At 38.4% G+C, this 15,710-nt stretch overlaps 2 protein-coding genes across 3 annotated transcripts in view; one reads left to right on the forward strand and one right to left on the reverse strand.

Moving 5' to 3' along the window:
• vps9d1 (VPS9 domain containing 1) overlaps positions 1–9,480 on the reverse strand; it is a 47,939-nt gene extending 38,459 nt beyond the window's left edge. Inside the window, exons 1-6 of one of the 2 annotated variants that reach the window (XM_074676877.1) lie at positions 8,383–9,480; positions 7,390–7,585; positions 5,946–6,018; positions 4,013–4,207; positions 3,678–3,843; positions 1,627–1,738 (exon numbers count right to left, since the gene is read on the reverse strand). In XM_074676877.1, the coding sequence (XP_074532978.1) occupies positions 1,627–1,738; positions 3,678–3,843; positions 4,013–4,207; positions 5,946–6,018; positions 7,390–7,482 (639 nt within the window). In that variant the 5' untranslated portion in view covers positions 7,483–7,585; positions 8,383–9,480. Of the gene's footprint in view, positions 1–1,626; positions 1,739–3,677; positions 3,844–4,012; positions 4,208–5,945; positions 6,019–7,389; positions 7,629–8,382 lie in introns of those variants that run through there. The other variant, XM_074676876.1, reaches the window with a different exon arrangement.
• A 305-nt stretch (positions 9,481–9,785) lies between these two features.
• spire2 (spire-type actin nucleation factor 2) overlaps positions 9,786–15,710 on the forward strand; it is a 49,228-nt gene continuing 43,303 nt past the window's right edge. The window contains exon 1 of the mRNA XM_074676875.1: positions 9,786–10,439. Coding sequence (XP_074532976.1) covers positions 10,142–10,439 — 298 coding nt within the window. The 5' untranslated portion in view covers positions 9,786–10,141. The remainder of the gene's footprint in view (positions 10,440–15,710) is intronic.

A 15,710-nucleotide genomic window follows, 5' to 3' on the forward strand; every position in this document is an offset into this window, starting at 1 on the left:
CCCGGAGTTTAGCGTCTGATAACGTGATTTAGAGAGTCCCCTTCACTCTCTGTTACAGACAGTTTTTCAGGATCTAAGCGACAAACTAGTGTCAAAACTCCCCTAACTTTAGAAAAGAGAGGACATTTATTACTCTCAAGCTCACACTGCAGCGGTAACACTCAGCGGGAGGAGGAGGGGCGGAGTGCGAATGAGCGTAGTAGAAGTAGCGCATGTAGAGAAACGAAACTTAACGTGTTGTTATGGAGAGCTGGGAGAGAGTCAGACGGGATCACACAGAGAGCAAAGCAAGCCCCAATGAGCAAATAAACATTAGAAAACGAGCCCAAAGTCACTAATAAGCGGTCTGTCCAACACTGCGTACAACAACTTAATTTCCCTGTTACCTGCGTCATTCAGTTTGAGATTTAGCCTATTTATTTTTTGTATAGCCTAGTACTTATATTTTTTCACGTCATCATGAATGAAATAAAGACAAACAAACAAACGTGACACAGGGCTGACCAATCAGAGGTGAGAACCTAACTCTGGGTAAATGCAGTAAAAATGCAAAACACAGGTTGAATTATAAAGGTCTGCACCTTTTAAAGGCCAAATTAGGTTGAAACTCAAAATAATCGTGATTAATCGACTAATCGAAAAAATAATTGATAGATTAGTCGACACTAAAAATAATCGTTAGTTGCAGCCCTAATCATTATCACTATTGTTACCAATAGAGCACAGGTCAAACAACAATATCAAATCACACATTAAGTAAAACATTGTTAAATACTGTTCCTGTTATGAAGAGTGATTTTAAGCACAGTGATAAATGGCCAAATGTTTGTTTTTCAGGGAATGTGATATTTTAGACTCATGACCTAAAGGATCTTTGGTATTTAACACCCATGTCAACACCTGTCAAGGCAGCCAAGGATTCCTCTATTAAAATGTCTTTCTTTCATGATACTTCGTGACATGAGGCTAACTTTTTTTTTTGACTATTTTTCATTTGTGTTTTAATGACAGAATGACAGGTATGTCCCCTGGTTTGGCATGTAAAATACTGCGTCAGTCACCAAGCAGGTAGTTATTCAACTGCAAATCTCTGCCACATTCACATCCTCATGAGAAACAGCGGTCAAATTGAATCACTCATACTGTTTGAACAGCAGTAATACAGTTGTCATTTTTTGTAAAACAGGTTCTTCTTCTTCTTTTCTACCATTAATTCAACGGTTTAATGTTCTGACCACTTAGGGCACAACATGTGAACATTTACTCTACATCCTTTGATCATTTAAGTACAATTGTAAAATTGATTATCTTGCATAAAACTGCTCTTACTTGAGGAATTGCCTTTTATTTTTTCTGTCATTTATCAGAAATTGGTCATTTCTGATAGAAACTTAAGGATTTGGGTGATAACACAAACAAAAAACAAATGTGCAGATTGTACAGTACACATGTGGCTTAAAACATTGATTTATGGATTGAGTTAGCTGGGAGAATATCCCACTTCATCAAACACACCAACATGTTCTTATCCGTATCTTGTATCTTGAGCTCAATTCTGCAAAATATTTTGTCAGAGGTCAAAGGATTTTTCCTCTCACACACACACACACTCACACACACACATACCAAAGATGTCTTCTGAGAAGCCTGGCCAGGAGCGAGCCGTGCCAGGCGAGCTTCATAATTTGCTTTCAACTTCTGGTTCAAGCGTGATGCTTCTTCAATAGGTGTCAGCTCCCTGTGGTGAGCAGCACAAACACACAGAGACCAAACACAAAGAAGCATTGTGACTCTTGTGCTGTGTCCAAAGAGAAATAACATAACCTTCTTTACATCTCTGATCAAATGTGCCCTGATGAATAAATCTTTGACATGTTGATGTCTGTCTGCTGCTTACGTCCTGAACTGTCATCAACCCGGGACAGGCTTGACATTTCTTATCACATTTTTGATGTAGAAATGATTCATTCATCTCTTCCTCTTTTAAAAAGTGTGTTTATTTGATCAAAGTCTGAGTTAAGTGGGTCACATATGTAAAGCCTTCACTTCCAGATTTGCAGAAATATACTCTTAACCCTGTAGTACTGTTGGATTTTAGATGTTTTTTCCTCTTAAGTTTCACCTACACACGCCAAGAATCATGGTGCAAACTCCAACAACAGATAATGTTCAGATCTTGGAGAAAAATCATAGAGGAAGAGAGAGTTACTGTTTCTGTTCTGATATCTGTTTAGTAATATCAACTTTCAACCCAAAGAAGAGGTTTAAAGATCAGGTCATACATGCTCAAACAACTCTGCACATGCAACATTTGGAAAGCTTTCCATGTAAAAGTGGAATGAAAGACAGCATATCAAATGTTGAAATGAAAAAAAAAAGAAATGTATGGAAATTCAAAATTTAGTGCCATCAGCACATGTCAAAAAAGTCTGTAACAAAGAAAAATGATTAAGTTGCTACCAAGGTTATAATAGTTTTGGATTTGTCATTATAGTTTAGTTTTAGTTAGTTTTGACATTTTTTTTCCATTACAGTTTAGTTTTAATTAGTTTTAGAGCAGGCATTCTAGTTTTTATTTAGTTTTGATTTTTGCAACAAGGCTTAGTTTTAGTTTAGTTTCAGTTTAGTTTTAGTTTTTCATACCTTATTAACCAGGTGCAGGATTCAAAAAGGTCAGAGTAAATATTTTGTCATACTGTTCATTTTCAAGTGTTCACTGCTCAGTCAATGCTGATACTGAACTGTTGGCTGCTGCTTTCAACACAAGAAAATAATACAAACTTAATATAAAAATTTTAAACATAAATTATATTAAAAAAGTTAACATAAATTAAATAAAAATAATATAAGCATAAATTATAAAAAACAATATAATATGATAAATAATTAGAAACTTGGACTCTGTAACAATAAAGTCAGACTCACATGCAATGAAACTATTACAGATGCTCTGATTCATTGCTCCACTACGTTTCGTTGCAGTACAGAGCACAGCCAGTCAGTGCAGTAAACAAGCACGTCCCAGTACGTCGCTATGATGGTGCTGTACATCGCTGACAACTGCCGAAAACTGTCTAAAATTGGTTGGCAAAATGTGTCCGATTAATTTGAATATTGTCAAAAACTATAACTAAGGACATTTTGTCTTCAATTTTGGTTAGTTTCAGTTAGTTTTGTGAACACAAGATACAGTTTTAGTTTACTTATCGTTTTTGTTTTCTTTTTTAGTTTTTATCAGTTACAGTTAACTGCAATATATTTTAAATTTTAGCTTTAGTTTTTAGTTTCATTTTAGATAACTATTATAACCTTGGTTGCCACATACTGAAAAAACCTGAGGGAACATCTGACAATGCAGGTTTATTTGCAACATTAGGGTGAATTGCAACATGACCGGGTATTAAAAAATAAAAACTGGTTCACCGCCCAAAGAGACACTTCCAAAGAGTTCAGCAAAGAAAAGTTAAACCTTTAAGTTGTATTAAAAACTGCATGCCTGTAGTTAAGATAACTTAATAATCTCAGAGCTGAAGAGACAGTTCTCTGTTTGACCTGCTCTGCCTGGAAAGATGAGACTAGTTCATAGAAATCTGTTATCACAGCTGTGCTGTCCTTTAAGAACATCTATCAATGAGTGAAGCAACATTTGCTGATAAATCTGATAAATCTGGCCTTACTTCTTGCTCATGTCCTGTGACTCCATCGTCTGTAATCGCTGGAAGATTTCAGGAGGCAGAAAAGGAGAGAGTTCCCCGCTACCATCTGACAGAACCCTTCGGTGACCGGTCTTTGTTGGGCTGGTTGTTTTACGCCCTGTGTCCACGGGAGAGTCACCTGGAGGGGCTGTGAGAGCAGCGTGAAACAGAGAGACAAAAAGAAATGACTCTCTGACAGAAAAACTGTCTGTACATTGGTTTACTTGTGTTTGTAAACCCTGGAGCAGGATCTCTGTTAGCAGCGTAAACAGCGTGTGATAAGAAGAGACGTCTCTGATTGAGGAAGAGGAATTCACCAGTGTTTGAGGCTGTGACAGCAGCAGTCTGACGGGGCTCTGAAGGACCAAGTGGACAGACAGAGGGAGTAGAGACGGAGTCAGACAGGTCAGGAGGGTCAGCACTCTTCCCTATAAAAGATTTGGCTCGCTCCAGACATTGCTCAGCCAACCTCAACATCCTCTCCACCTCCATTACCACCATCTCACTCTCCTCTGGGGATAAAACAGAGAAAAGAAGAGGAAGACAGGAGAGAAGAGAACAGTGTTGAACTGATGCATAATTTATCCAAATCAGGTCTCCTGTACAAAGGTCTCCACACGGCTTTTGGTAACTGATTCAATTTGGTTTAAACAATCAGCGACTGTATTCTAGCTGATTAGTTCCCATTTAAAACACATAGTGTGACCATCACATGTTCACACCTCAGACATACTCTCTCTCACACACATTTACTTCTTAAAAACAAGCTGAATGTCATGAAAAAGTTTCATATTTCTCATCAGTGATTTAAGAAAGAGGAAGTTTGATATAATCTTGACCCATTCTAATGTTTCATGCGTTCTTTTATCTATATTTTGTTAATTATGGCCAACAGCTCATAAAAATTTGAACAGTTCATACTGAGTTTGATTGAATTACTATTCAAAAAGTATAAATCTCTTGTATATGTCTGTCCACGTCTGCAACAGTTGTGAAGACTGCTGACCGTACAGTTGTCCAGAAGACTATCAGTCAAACTCTTCTCAAAGAGGTGAAGCCACAGGAGGTCCACTCTTAAAAGGCTGGCTGTTCACAGCAGACCATATCAAAGCACATCAACGGCTAGCTTCAGGGATAAAACTAAAGGTTTTCAAAAAAATCAGATTTTGGACCTAAGGAAAACTTCACAAGGAGTGAACTAATGCTGGAGTCAGAGCATCAAGAGCCACCACGCACAGATGGATCAAGGAAATTAACCAGAACTTTCACGTTCTTCAAGTCAAACCACTCCTGAACAAGAGACCGTGTTCAAGCAGTAAGAAAAGACCTGGACTATCTCTCAGTGGTCCAAAGTCCACCTTACAGATGAAAGTCATTTTTCTTTATGCTCGTGAATCAAGGACCCAGAGTCTAGAATAAGAGCGGAGAGGCTCAGAATCCAACTGTTTCAAAGTGATTTTAATGTCCAGCAGGACTTGGATCCTGCTCTCACTGCCAAATGTAACACCAATTAGTTTTCTGTGCATAATATTAATCTGCTGGATTGGCCAGCGAGCTCGTCTGTCCTAAACCTCAGAGAGAGCCCGTGGAGGATTTGTCAAGTGGAAGATGAGTCATGAGTACAGCCGATCCGAAGGCCACTGTCAAAGCAACCGGGGCCTGAATAACTCCTCCAAAACTCCACAGACTGAACGCCTCCATGCCACCTCACATTATTACTGAGTGAATATGTGAGCCTGTTATTCAGACGATGGCACTTTTGTATTCTAAAATCCTTTTTTTGGTAGATTTTAGGAAATGATTTCATCAAGTGAGATACTGGAGGTCTGAATTTTATAAGCTACAAGACAGAATCTTCAAAATAAAAATTCAAAAACTTTAAACACTTGACGTGCAATAAGTATTGAAAATTTTAATCTTTTATTTTCATTGGGAAAAGTTTGTCATAATATTCACATTTTTTCGAATGCACCTTTACGTCTATGAAATCACTCAGTCGAGTTAAGTCACCTCATGCTCGGATGTTAAACTCAAGATCTACCATGAACTGGATTTACTATTGCAGATTCAATTTTCTTTTTCTTCTAAAGCTGATTACAGAACCTCTAAAATCTACATTAAAAATATTTAAACCTCTAAAATAAAGAGACAAAATTAAAAATAAAATTAAAAAAAAAAACTACAAAGACAATGTGTCCTCTAGAGCTCAGTGTATCAGTTATTTTCAGTACAACATAATTCTGGTCTTACTTTGTGACCCAGCCTCCTCCAAAAGTTCATGTGAGATGTAGTTGATGGTTCGAAGATATTCACAGTAGGCCTCCTGCAGACAGACCAAATCATGTTTACTGTTATTAATATTACTGAATACAGTAAATACAAAAACGCCACCCAATGAAACAAAGAAGCAGTCATAGTGATAATTACAAGTTAGAATATATAACTATAGATTTTTTTGCTGCACACCCTGTATTTTCATATGCTGAACAACAACAAATAAACAGTGGCAAAGGGAATATTTTCATAAGCCGACCTAAGTAATTTTAAATTGAGCACCCTAAAAAGACAATCCTTTGTAAAACAGTCTGTTTTATTTTTTCACTTTCTTTGCTACATTAGTATCTTCTGATTTAATCATCACAACTTGTTTTGTTTACATTTTTTAAAGATGTCTTAAAAGTAGTTGACCCATGACAGCAAGACAATGTAGGGCGATGATCAATTGGAATGATGATTTTTACAAATAACTAATGTAAAAAACAATTTCATTTATCACTTATTAATATTATTAATATTATTATTATTGTTATTATTATTATTATTACAGAAGGGTAGCATGCTCCAGCCTTTTATCTTGCAAGCCACTATGGATGCCATCCAAAAGTCTTACCTCTAACTAGCTGTTCCCTCATCAGAGTGTGACCTGTGTCAACTCTTAAGACTAGAAAAAAGTTTCTTCTTGTAAATTTCATATGCAATGAACTATAACAAAAAGAAAAATTAAAGACAAAAGATTTGTCGAGAGGAAGAATCTACATTGGCCCTAAAGTGCAAAGCACAACAAAAAAAGGTAAACTCTAAAAACAACTAAAGAAATAGAGAGAATGCAAAAACAAAAGAGAAGAAGCAAACACAAAAGAACCTACAAAGTGTTTGCAATTTCTTATTTGTTTCAGTATTTTCTTTATTTTCTCAAATGTAGTTTTTTCAGTTAGACAGTGTACAGAAGGTTTTTTTCAGAAGACAAGAATTTTCTTTTTAATCCATTTGAATTCAACCCAGGGTGTCTATTTTTTTGCCACTTTGTGTGTTATGTTTAAGAATGCAAAAAATATATATGTAGGCATAGTAGGTGGGATGGCTAAACGTTGAAATTACAAGTGGGGTGAATAAGTCAGTTACCATGCTATTTCTTTTTAAATATATCCCCTAATTAGTGTCATCACATTAGCAACCCACTCTTAAAAAAATCTATGGCTAAAGTTCACGAAATAGTCATAAATTATTAGAAATCACTAGCCGTTATCCGTTATCTAACGCTGTTGTTATTAGCCTCTAATGAAACAGGACTTGACATCCTGCTGACACACCGCAGCCTCCCGCCCCTCTCCGTCTGTTTACATCTCTGCAGTGAGCTTCCTGTGGGCTCTAAACTCTCCTGTCAGCGTCACAATCCAGCGACATACAGCCATACCTTGTGTCTGTTTCCTCCGTCCAGTTGTATCGCAATTTTTGCCATTTTCATGGCGTTTTGAAGAGGTTTTACTCCACTGTCAACAGAAGCCATGGCTTCTCTTCTTCATTTGCTGTCCCTCTTCTTCTTCTTCAGTGTCGATAGGCGCTGGAAGTTACACGTTTAGCGGGGATACACTGCCACCTGCTGACCCCAGCTGGAAGAGTCAATGTGTTTTAATATGACAACAGATGATAGAGGCAGTGTGTGTGTGTGTGTGTGTGTGTGTGTGTGTGTGTGTGTGTGTGTGTGTGTGTGTGTGTGTGTGTGTGTGAATATATATATATATATATATATATTTATGTGTGTGTGTGTGTGTGTGTGTGTGTGTGTGTGTGTGTATATATCTATATATATATCTATATATATATCTATATATCTATCTATATATATATATATATATATATATATATATATATATATATATATATATATATATATATATATATATATATATATATATGTTTGAAATGCCTCAATAACTCATTATGTGGTCCTGCTCTCTCTTTTGCTCTAAATTCCGATTCAGTTCAATTTAATTCAATTTAAAGCAGTAAATACTGTATACATCACAAATCACATCACATACATACAAATCACAGTTTATCAACAGAATAATTTTTCTAAAAGAACAAATACGTTGAACATAAAAGATGAGTTTGTCCCAACTCCTTAGTATTGTTCTGTCCAGGTGACAAGAAACCTTTTTCTTACCATTTTTTAGAACTAGAATTTTGTGCTAGTTATGGTTACAGTTTGACCATGTTCATAGGGTGGATCCTAAATGCACTCAGTACCAGACCACCTTGGGCTGGAAGTGAAGACTGACTTCAGTATCATCTGATCTACAGTTGAAGTTTTTGGACCTACAGGTGAAGAGAGGAGCAGGGCAACCAGCTAATCACTATCTGGTGGTAAGTTGGATCAGATGGGAGGGAGGGTTGCCAGACAGACCTGTTAAACCTGGCACGTGTAGAGTGGATAAAAAGGGAACGTCTAGCACCAGGCCCTGTCCAGGGGGTTCCAACACCTGAAGAAACATATGTGTCATCTTCACCAAAAATCACAACCTGCAGTTCAGTGAGGTCAACATCACTTTGCAACCAGAAAATCAGTATCCAAAAAAAAAAAAAAAATCTTATTCCAAATCAATAACTTGAAGCAAGTCTGAACCACCTCAAAGCTGTCCACGAAAAGCATGGCACATCACTCTCCACCATAACCAAAGACTGATCATGTGAGAAGTATTGTTACTAGGTTGACAGTGATAAAATTAGTCACACCACATTAAAATGCCACAAGACCAGATAAGACTGGTGCCCTGACAAGGCCTTTGTTGATCCCAGCCAGTTCCTGATCCCAGACAGTTCCTGTTTCCACACAGTTTCCTGGTTCCACCAGTGACAGAGAAACTTCTGTCCAGCTTACTCCTACTCAGTGTTAGGATGAGGTGTTGGGGGCACACTTGGCAGGATGCAAAGACAACTAAAAATACTAATAGTATAACAATGACAAAGAGCAAAAAAAATTTCATTCATAAAACTGTGACTATATTTCAAAAACATGTTAAAAAATTGTCCTGTTTTATCGGTAATATACAAAAAAAAATGTTAAAAAAAGGAATAATACATCAGACCTGAATGACTGCATAATGGACTGTGCTGAGTCTCAGTAACGCTTGTTGTTTATGAATAATGTGGGGAAATAATACTTTAATTTAAGATTTGTTTACCCTGACTCTGCTCTTTAAAAATACATGAGCAATAATATTTGATTAACAAAACAGCCACGTAACTAAAAAGCTGTTTGGTTCAGAAACATAAATGTGCACCTAAGGTTAAACTGATATTTCAATAAAGCCCAACAACACATTGATATATCCCCAGTAATTAGACCAACTTAGACTTTTGATCAGTGTAGGCCTAGCTTAAATCCAGACTGAACAGGCTGGAAACCACTGTTTTGTTTTCTTTGTTTTGTTTTTATTTTTGCAAAAAAATAAAATTAAAAATGAAGAAAAAAAACAGAAAAGAACGGAAAAAAGATAAAAGGAAAAAAAGGTTAAAAAAAAAAAAAAGAAATAAAAAAGTGCAATTTGACAGATCCAGTGTTTTGTTTTTCAGTATGAAGTGCACACTTGAGTATGGTAACTTGTGTGTTTTGCTCTTGGGATTACATTTTCTCTTTTCTACAACTGGAGTTAGCAAATTTGATTAGCGGAGGAGAAAGCGGAATGTGTGTGTGTGTGTGTGTGTGTGTGTGTGTGTGTGTGTGTGTGTGTGTGTGTGTGTTTGTGTGTGTGTGTGTGTGTGTGTGTGTGTACTTCATACCACCACTGCAAAAGTCAGGGCCAGGGGACCAGGCCATAAAACAGCCTGAACACGCCTCTGTGATCAGTCTGCTTTTAACGCTCATTACAACAGGTTTGGTGAACACTGGTAGAAGATCGCTGTTATCAACTTAAAAAAGAGGGTGATTACTGTAAAAATCACGGTTTCCGTTTGGATGGTTTTATTCTTGAACCAATGAACCGGAAGTACCGACCTTATCCTGGCGCGTTTGACCGTGTTGTGGTAACGAGGTGCAGCTGCGGTAGTTGAAGAGCGGTAGACGTCAAAAAGAGGACAGGAGACTGGGCCGACACGCGGACGCGGAGCGCATAAATGGCTTCGGCGGGTGCGGACTGAAGGATGGGCTCCATTGTACCGCAGCTATGGCCAGATCCACCAACAGAAGTGCCGAGGACGGGGACCCACGGGTAGCCGCCCCCACGGAGCACGGAGAGGCGCGGGACCTGGCCGAGCCGCGGGAACTGTCTCTGGAAGAGGTGCTGAAGTCCTACGAGCAGCCCATCAACGAGGAGCAGGCATGGGCGGTGTGCTACCAGTGCTGCAGCGGGCTGAGGGCGCCCCGCCCGCCGGCTGGGAGAGTCAGCCGGGTGAAGGACCCGTCCTCCATCCTTCTTCAGAGAGATGGAACTGTGTTATTACAGCAGGAGCCCCGGGAGAACGGTAGGACAGCTGTCTGTTCATGCAAAAACTTCCACCTCCTCAGCCCCTTGGTCCAATACAAAACTCTATAACAAAAATGACAATTAAAACAAAATGTCTAAGCTGTACAAACATGGCAGTGAAAATAGTTTAACATAACATTATGTCCTGGACCTATTAAGCAAATAGTCAATTCGGCATATATTTATGTCCACTATTCACGTCCAGCGTCGTTTAATCTTGAGTCTGGCACTTTCAGCTGGTTCATCTGATTCTCGGTCTCCCCCTCCTCGACACATGGCACTCTGCAGTGCTCACCAGCATCAATGTTTAATACCTCAAGAATATTAAGACCCAATGAAATCTGCATCAGGGCAGAATTAGAGAGGATACATCAGCCAATCATTGTTTATATCAAATCACATTGTTTTCAGTATTAACACTGAGACGAAAACGACTGCATGGGAAATGATCGGATATCAGACGGAGTCTTGCACGCAAGAACATCCTGTTCAAAAGAGAGAAACTTACACCTCTGAGATGTTTTATACAGATCCAAACAATACGATGATACCAAAAGAAGCCCAGTCAGATGGATTGAGTGATGTTTCCCTAAAATGTACCTCTCCTGTGAGTTAGCACAGACAGTGGATTGTTTCGGACAGTGAAGTCTGTATTTGTCGCACTCCCCACGCCAGCAGGGATGACTTGTATTTGCCGGTAAATGATAAATAATTCATAGAGCACAGCTTCATCCTCGCATCCCCTCTTGCTGAGACTGTTTTGGAGACTTCAAAGGGTGCATGCTGGCCCAAAGGATTACACAAGTTGTTGTTTCTCCCTCTGAATGAATGAAGCCCCTACCTGTGAAGCATCTGAGTGTGTTTGTTCCCACTGTGAGCTGAGCTAAACAAAGCTGGCTCTGAAGTCTGACTTGCATAAAAGTGACTTTAGCCTGACTTTGGAATAGATTTGAACTGGGCTGTAATTATTTGTGTTGGTACATATCGATTTATAGTAAAACCAACAAATCCTGCAGCACTAGACCTTTAATAGTCCGCCAGTTGCTTCTTGTAAAATCGGGATAAATGAGCAGCTTTGCCTGTTGGAGGATCTGTGCAGCACCTGTTCAGGAATCCAACAACAAGTTTGTTGGTTTGTTTTTGAGGTGTTGCTTGGTGCTTGTTGCTTGATAGTGAGTTGACATCTGTTTTCAAGCGTTGCTGGTTTTTAGAGAAAATTTCTGCATGAATAAATTCAAAACAGATTAAATATCATTAAAGAACTGGATTAATTTCTTGAGAGCACACAGTGGAGAGGTAAAAGTGGTGAGATTGTGATAATTGCCTTTTTATCCTGCTTAGTCAGGCTGTAGAAGTGTTAAAACATTCCCAAATCAGCTGGGGACACATTTGATTCCCCCTAATGAACCAAAGAGGGACTACTCAAGATCCTGGTTACTATTTTTGTGTATCAGCACTGCAAACACTCCACTGCTCTCATTATTTCTGAGCTCTCACAAAGGAGATGTTGATCTCTCATTAACAGGCTTGTTTATACTTGTAGCCTGTGTGTGTTGATGCTCTGCTGATCCATAAGTAAACACAGTCTTTATCAAAGCAGTATAACAAATCCCTTAACTAGCATCAAGTGAGTCTCATGTAGTGGATCTCTGAACTCTGTTAATGCAGCTGGTGGACCATTTGCAAGCTTAAAGTGGCTGAATTTATCCCAAATCATCATCTGTTTGAGACCGCTGGGCTGCAGAGACTGCTGATGCTGGACAGTGATGTGAGGGCCAGGCTATGGTGGTGATGCGGACTATTTTTACTGACCCATTAAAGTCAGGCCCCAAAAAACCTATTAATCATGACTGGGACTTACTTTGTGTAGATAAAAAGTAGAATTTGATACCAGGGGTTTTATAAATCAAAATGTGACAAAGCCGCTATCAGCAGGTACATGATTTTCTTGGTTCTTGGGTCTGAAATGTGTTTTGCAGCTTCTTATTACAAATAAAGGCAGAATATGTTTTCCCAATATTGTATTGACTAAAAAAAAAAAGAAATATGCACCAGATGTGTCATATAAGAAAAAAAAACAATTACAATCTTCAATTACAGCATAATTCTCAATTTATGCATTTATGAAAATGTGATTTTGTGATCTGAGCTAAAGAGAAAAACAGCAAAGTGCCAGTAATGTGACTGAAACCAAACAGCATACTTCCACCGTGAGAAATGCAGGTGATTCTAGAGAGTTAAAAACTGCAGTTTGTCAGGCTATAACTATTGCTTTAGAGCTAGAAACTAACACTTGCATATTCAAATACATACGTGTATAACATTAAAAGTTCTGGTACAGTCTGCATCACACAGAAACTCAGGATTAAGGAAAAGCTGTTGCTCTGGGCTCTTGTGTTGGTGTTCATTGTATTTTCTTACCGCTTCCCTTCAGAGCTAACAGTTAATCTTGTCTTTCTCTTCATGTCCTTACAGAAGCTAAACTTCTACAGCTAAAATAAGCACAATCAGAGATAAATGTGATGACAGAAAGTATGTAATGTAAAGACTCAACAATAGCTTCATAGTAGTGTTTTAATTTACACTGCTGAGTTCTGCGTGCATTAAGATTATTCTTGAAGGTATGGTAAGTTGCACAACTCCTATCCATCACTGATATAATGTACATGTATGCTGAGGACTGGCTCGGTGGTTTGACTTGACCATAGGCCTGTTGTCATGTGAAAGTGGGCGACTGAAGATAGCTTTGATCCACTTTGCTTCTGTGATGCCGGTTTAGTGTTAAACCAGCAGTTTAACTGAAGTATTCACAGCCTGGTAAGATGTACCATGAACCCAGGATTTTGATCATCTCTCTGAAGTCTGAAGCCTCTTTCGACCATGTATGCTCAGAAAATGTCCTTGCACTGGTGGATGGTCTGTTATTGTGCTCTGCTGCTTACTTTTCTTGTCATATGCTGTGTCTCAAGTGAATGCCTCTTCAGTCCTCTATATCACCTTTTCGCTTGCACTCTCAGAAGACGACAGGCCTGAATGTAATCACAGGCTACATTCAGAATGCCCTTGACAATTATTACCTAACAAGTATTGCAGCCGAGTGATGAGGTTATGCAGTTGACACGGGGCTCCACCACTCATTGAACAGTTGAATGAGTGGCTCAGCAGCAGAATCCTGATCTCTGTTTAAAGTGACTTGACAGCATACTGCTGTAACAGGATATGGGAAACTGGGACTGTGTAGGATATATAAGACGGTTTACAATGTGAACTGATCTACTGCACAGCACTAAGACAAAGCTAGGCCGGGTGACAGAGCAACATAGCATAAACATTAGTCAACTTATGGACACATTCCCTAAGAATGCCCCATGAATCATCATTATGACCCTGACCTGGATGGCAATGTGATCCAAAACACAGTCTGTCCACAGAGAGGAATGATCCCGCTCCTCAAATGACCTTTAACAGCTCCAACTGGAGTCCTGTGGTTGGAGGGAAAAGTTTGAGCTGTTGTGATATCAGGTTAAACTTATTCACATTAGTGGTGAAAAATTTCTGTGTGCTTTAAAGACACCTTTTCATGTTGCCTTGACAGTTTATTCTTGACCACTGACTCACAGGGTAACACTGGAAAAAAACAGAAATCTTATCAAGCCTTAATATGAGCCACATTCACCTGACCATTCCAGATAAATGTCTTATTTCAAGTTATTTAAAGACTAAAAGGAGGTCTGAATTGCGTGTAACAAGTAAAATAAATGCCAATGGAACAAGAGAAAAGTCACTTATATTTTAACAATCTAGTTTTAAGCAAATTTTTAGCAAATTTTTTCTTGTTCCATCTGCAGATTTTTTTTTCTTGTTAGAAGTTTTTCAAATCTCATTTTTGCCTTTAAATAACTTAAGACGACATTTTTCTGGACTGACCAGTTGAATGTGGCTCATATCAAGTATAATAAGACAATATTTACTTAAAATAAAACAAAAAAAAACATTTTATAAGATTTCAGGTTATTTGAAGTGAACAAACTTGGGCTGGGATGATATGCTGTTTTCGTGATTCAATTACAATTTTTGGGGTGCTGATTCAATTTTAATTGCGAGTTTTTGATATTTACAAGTTTTGCAATTTTTAGTTTGCTTTTTTAACACCAGACCATGTGAAAAAGTTAAGTGATAATGATGTCTACAGACTATCAGGAGAACCCTCTGCTGGAGAAAAGTGGTAACTTTTTCCAATCCAGTTTATAAACAAAGACTGAAATAAAGAATTTGAATAAAAAAAACAAACATTTATTTTAATTCAAACAATATCAATGACAATGACAATATCAAAATCAGGATCTTTTGTCAAAAAATAAAAAAAAACTTCTTTTTTTTTTGACAAAAGATCCTGATTTTGATATTGTCAAACAAAAAATCTAGATATATTGATTTTTTGATTTTTTCTTTCATCCCAAGAACAAATACACCTAAAGTTCTATTTAGCAGCCGTTTAAGAGCTTCAACCACAATAAACCAGCTTAGCTAATAAAAGTTAGGAGCTAACCTCTTTTAACAGTTCACACTACAGCAAGACAGCACATCAAAAGAAATGTAAAACCTCCAAATGTCAACTATTTTCATCTTTGCTAATTACAGGGAAAATAAGAAAGCATTTAGAGGCTATGTTAGTGTCAGTGTTGGTGGGTTTGAGGGCTGATTCATTGTGTCCACACAATTAAAATCCTCCCAAACCATCTAACATCAGTGTTTACAGCAGGCAGCCTCAGAGTCTCAGATGATTTTGTGTTTCCTGTAAATCTTCATCAGGTTGTGCATCAGTCTGCTGAGAAGGAGGAAGTTAATGTGAATCCCGATACGAGCTGGCTCCAAAGCTGCACTACACAGCGTTTAATGTAAGCGTACACTGTATGTATGAGCCTGAGTCACTGCAACAGAGAAAAAACACACCTCCTCCCCTCTGACATGCTGCACACGCGCTCTGTTTACCAGAGGAAACTCTGCTGTCTGCTACAAACAGGTAGAGAGGAAATGATAACAGCAGTGAGCAGCAAAGAACGCTGATGTTTCCAACATTTCTGCATGTGTTTCTCCATCTTCAGCCTCTTTTCAGTTTGAAACATGACAGACCGTCCCTGCTGGAGAGCATGAGAGTGAGTGTGTGTGCAGATTTACTGACGTCACTGTCATCATCTGTCGGTGAATAGCAGGCCCCTTCCCTCCTCACTCAGAGCCCATCACTCCATCACTCCAACACCAACTGAAC

This window comes from Halichoeres trimaculatus, unplaced genomic scaffold, assembly GCF_033239565.1.
Source record: "Halichoeres trimaculatus isolate MK-OKI-2021-1 unplaced genomic scaffold, fHalTri1.1 fHalTri1_scaffold_10, whole genome shotgun sequence".
NCBI classification, from domain to species: domain Eukaryota; kingdom Metazoa; phylum Chordata; class Actinopteri; order Labriformes; family Labridae; genus Halichoeres; species Halichoeres trimaculatus.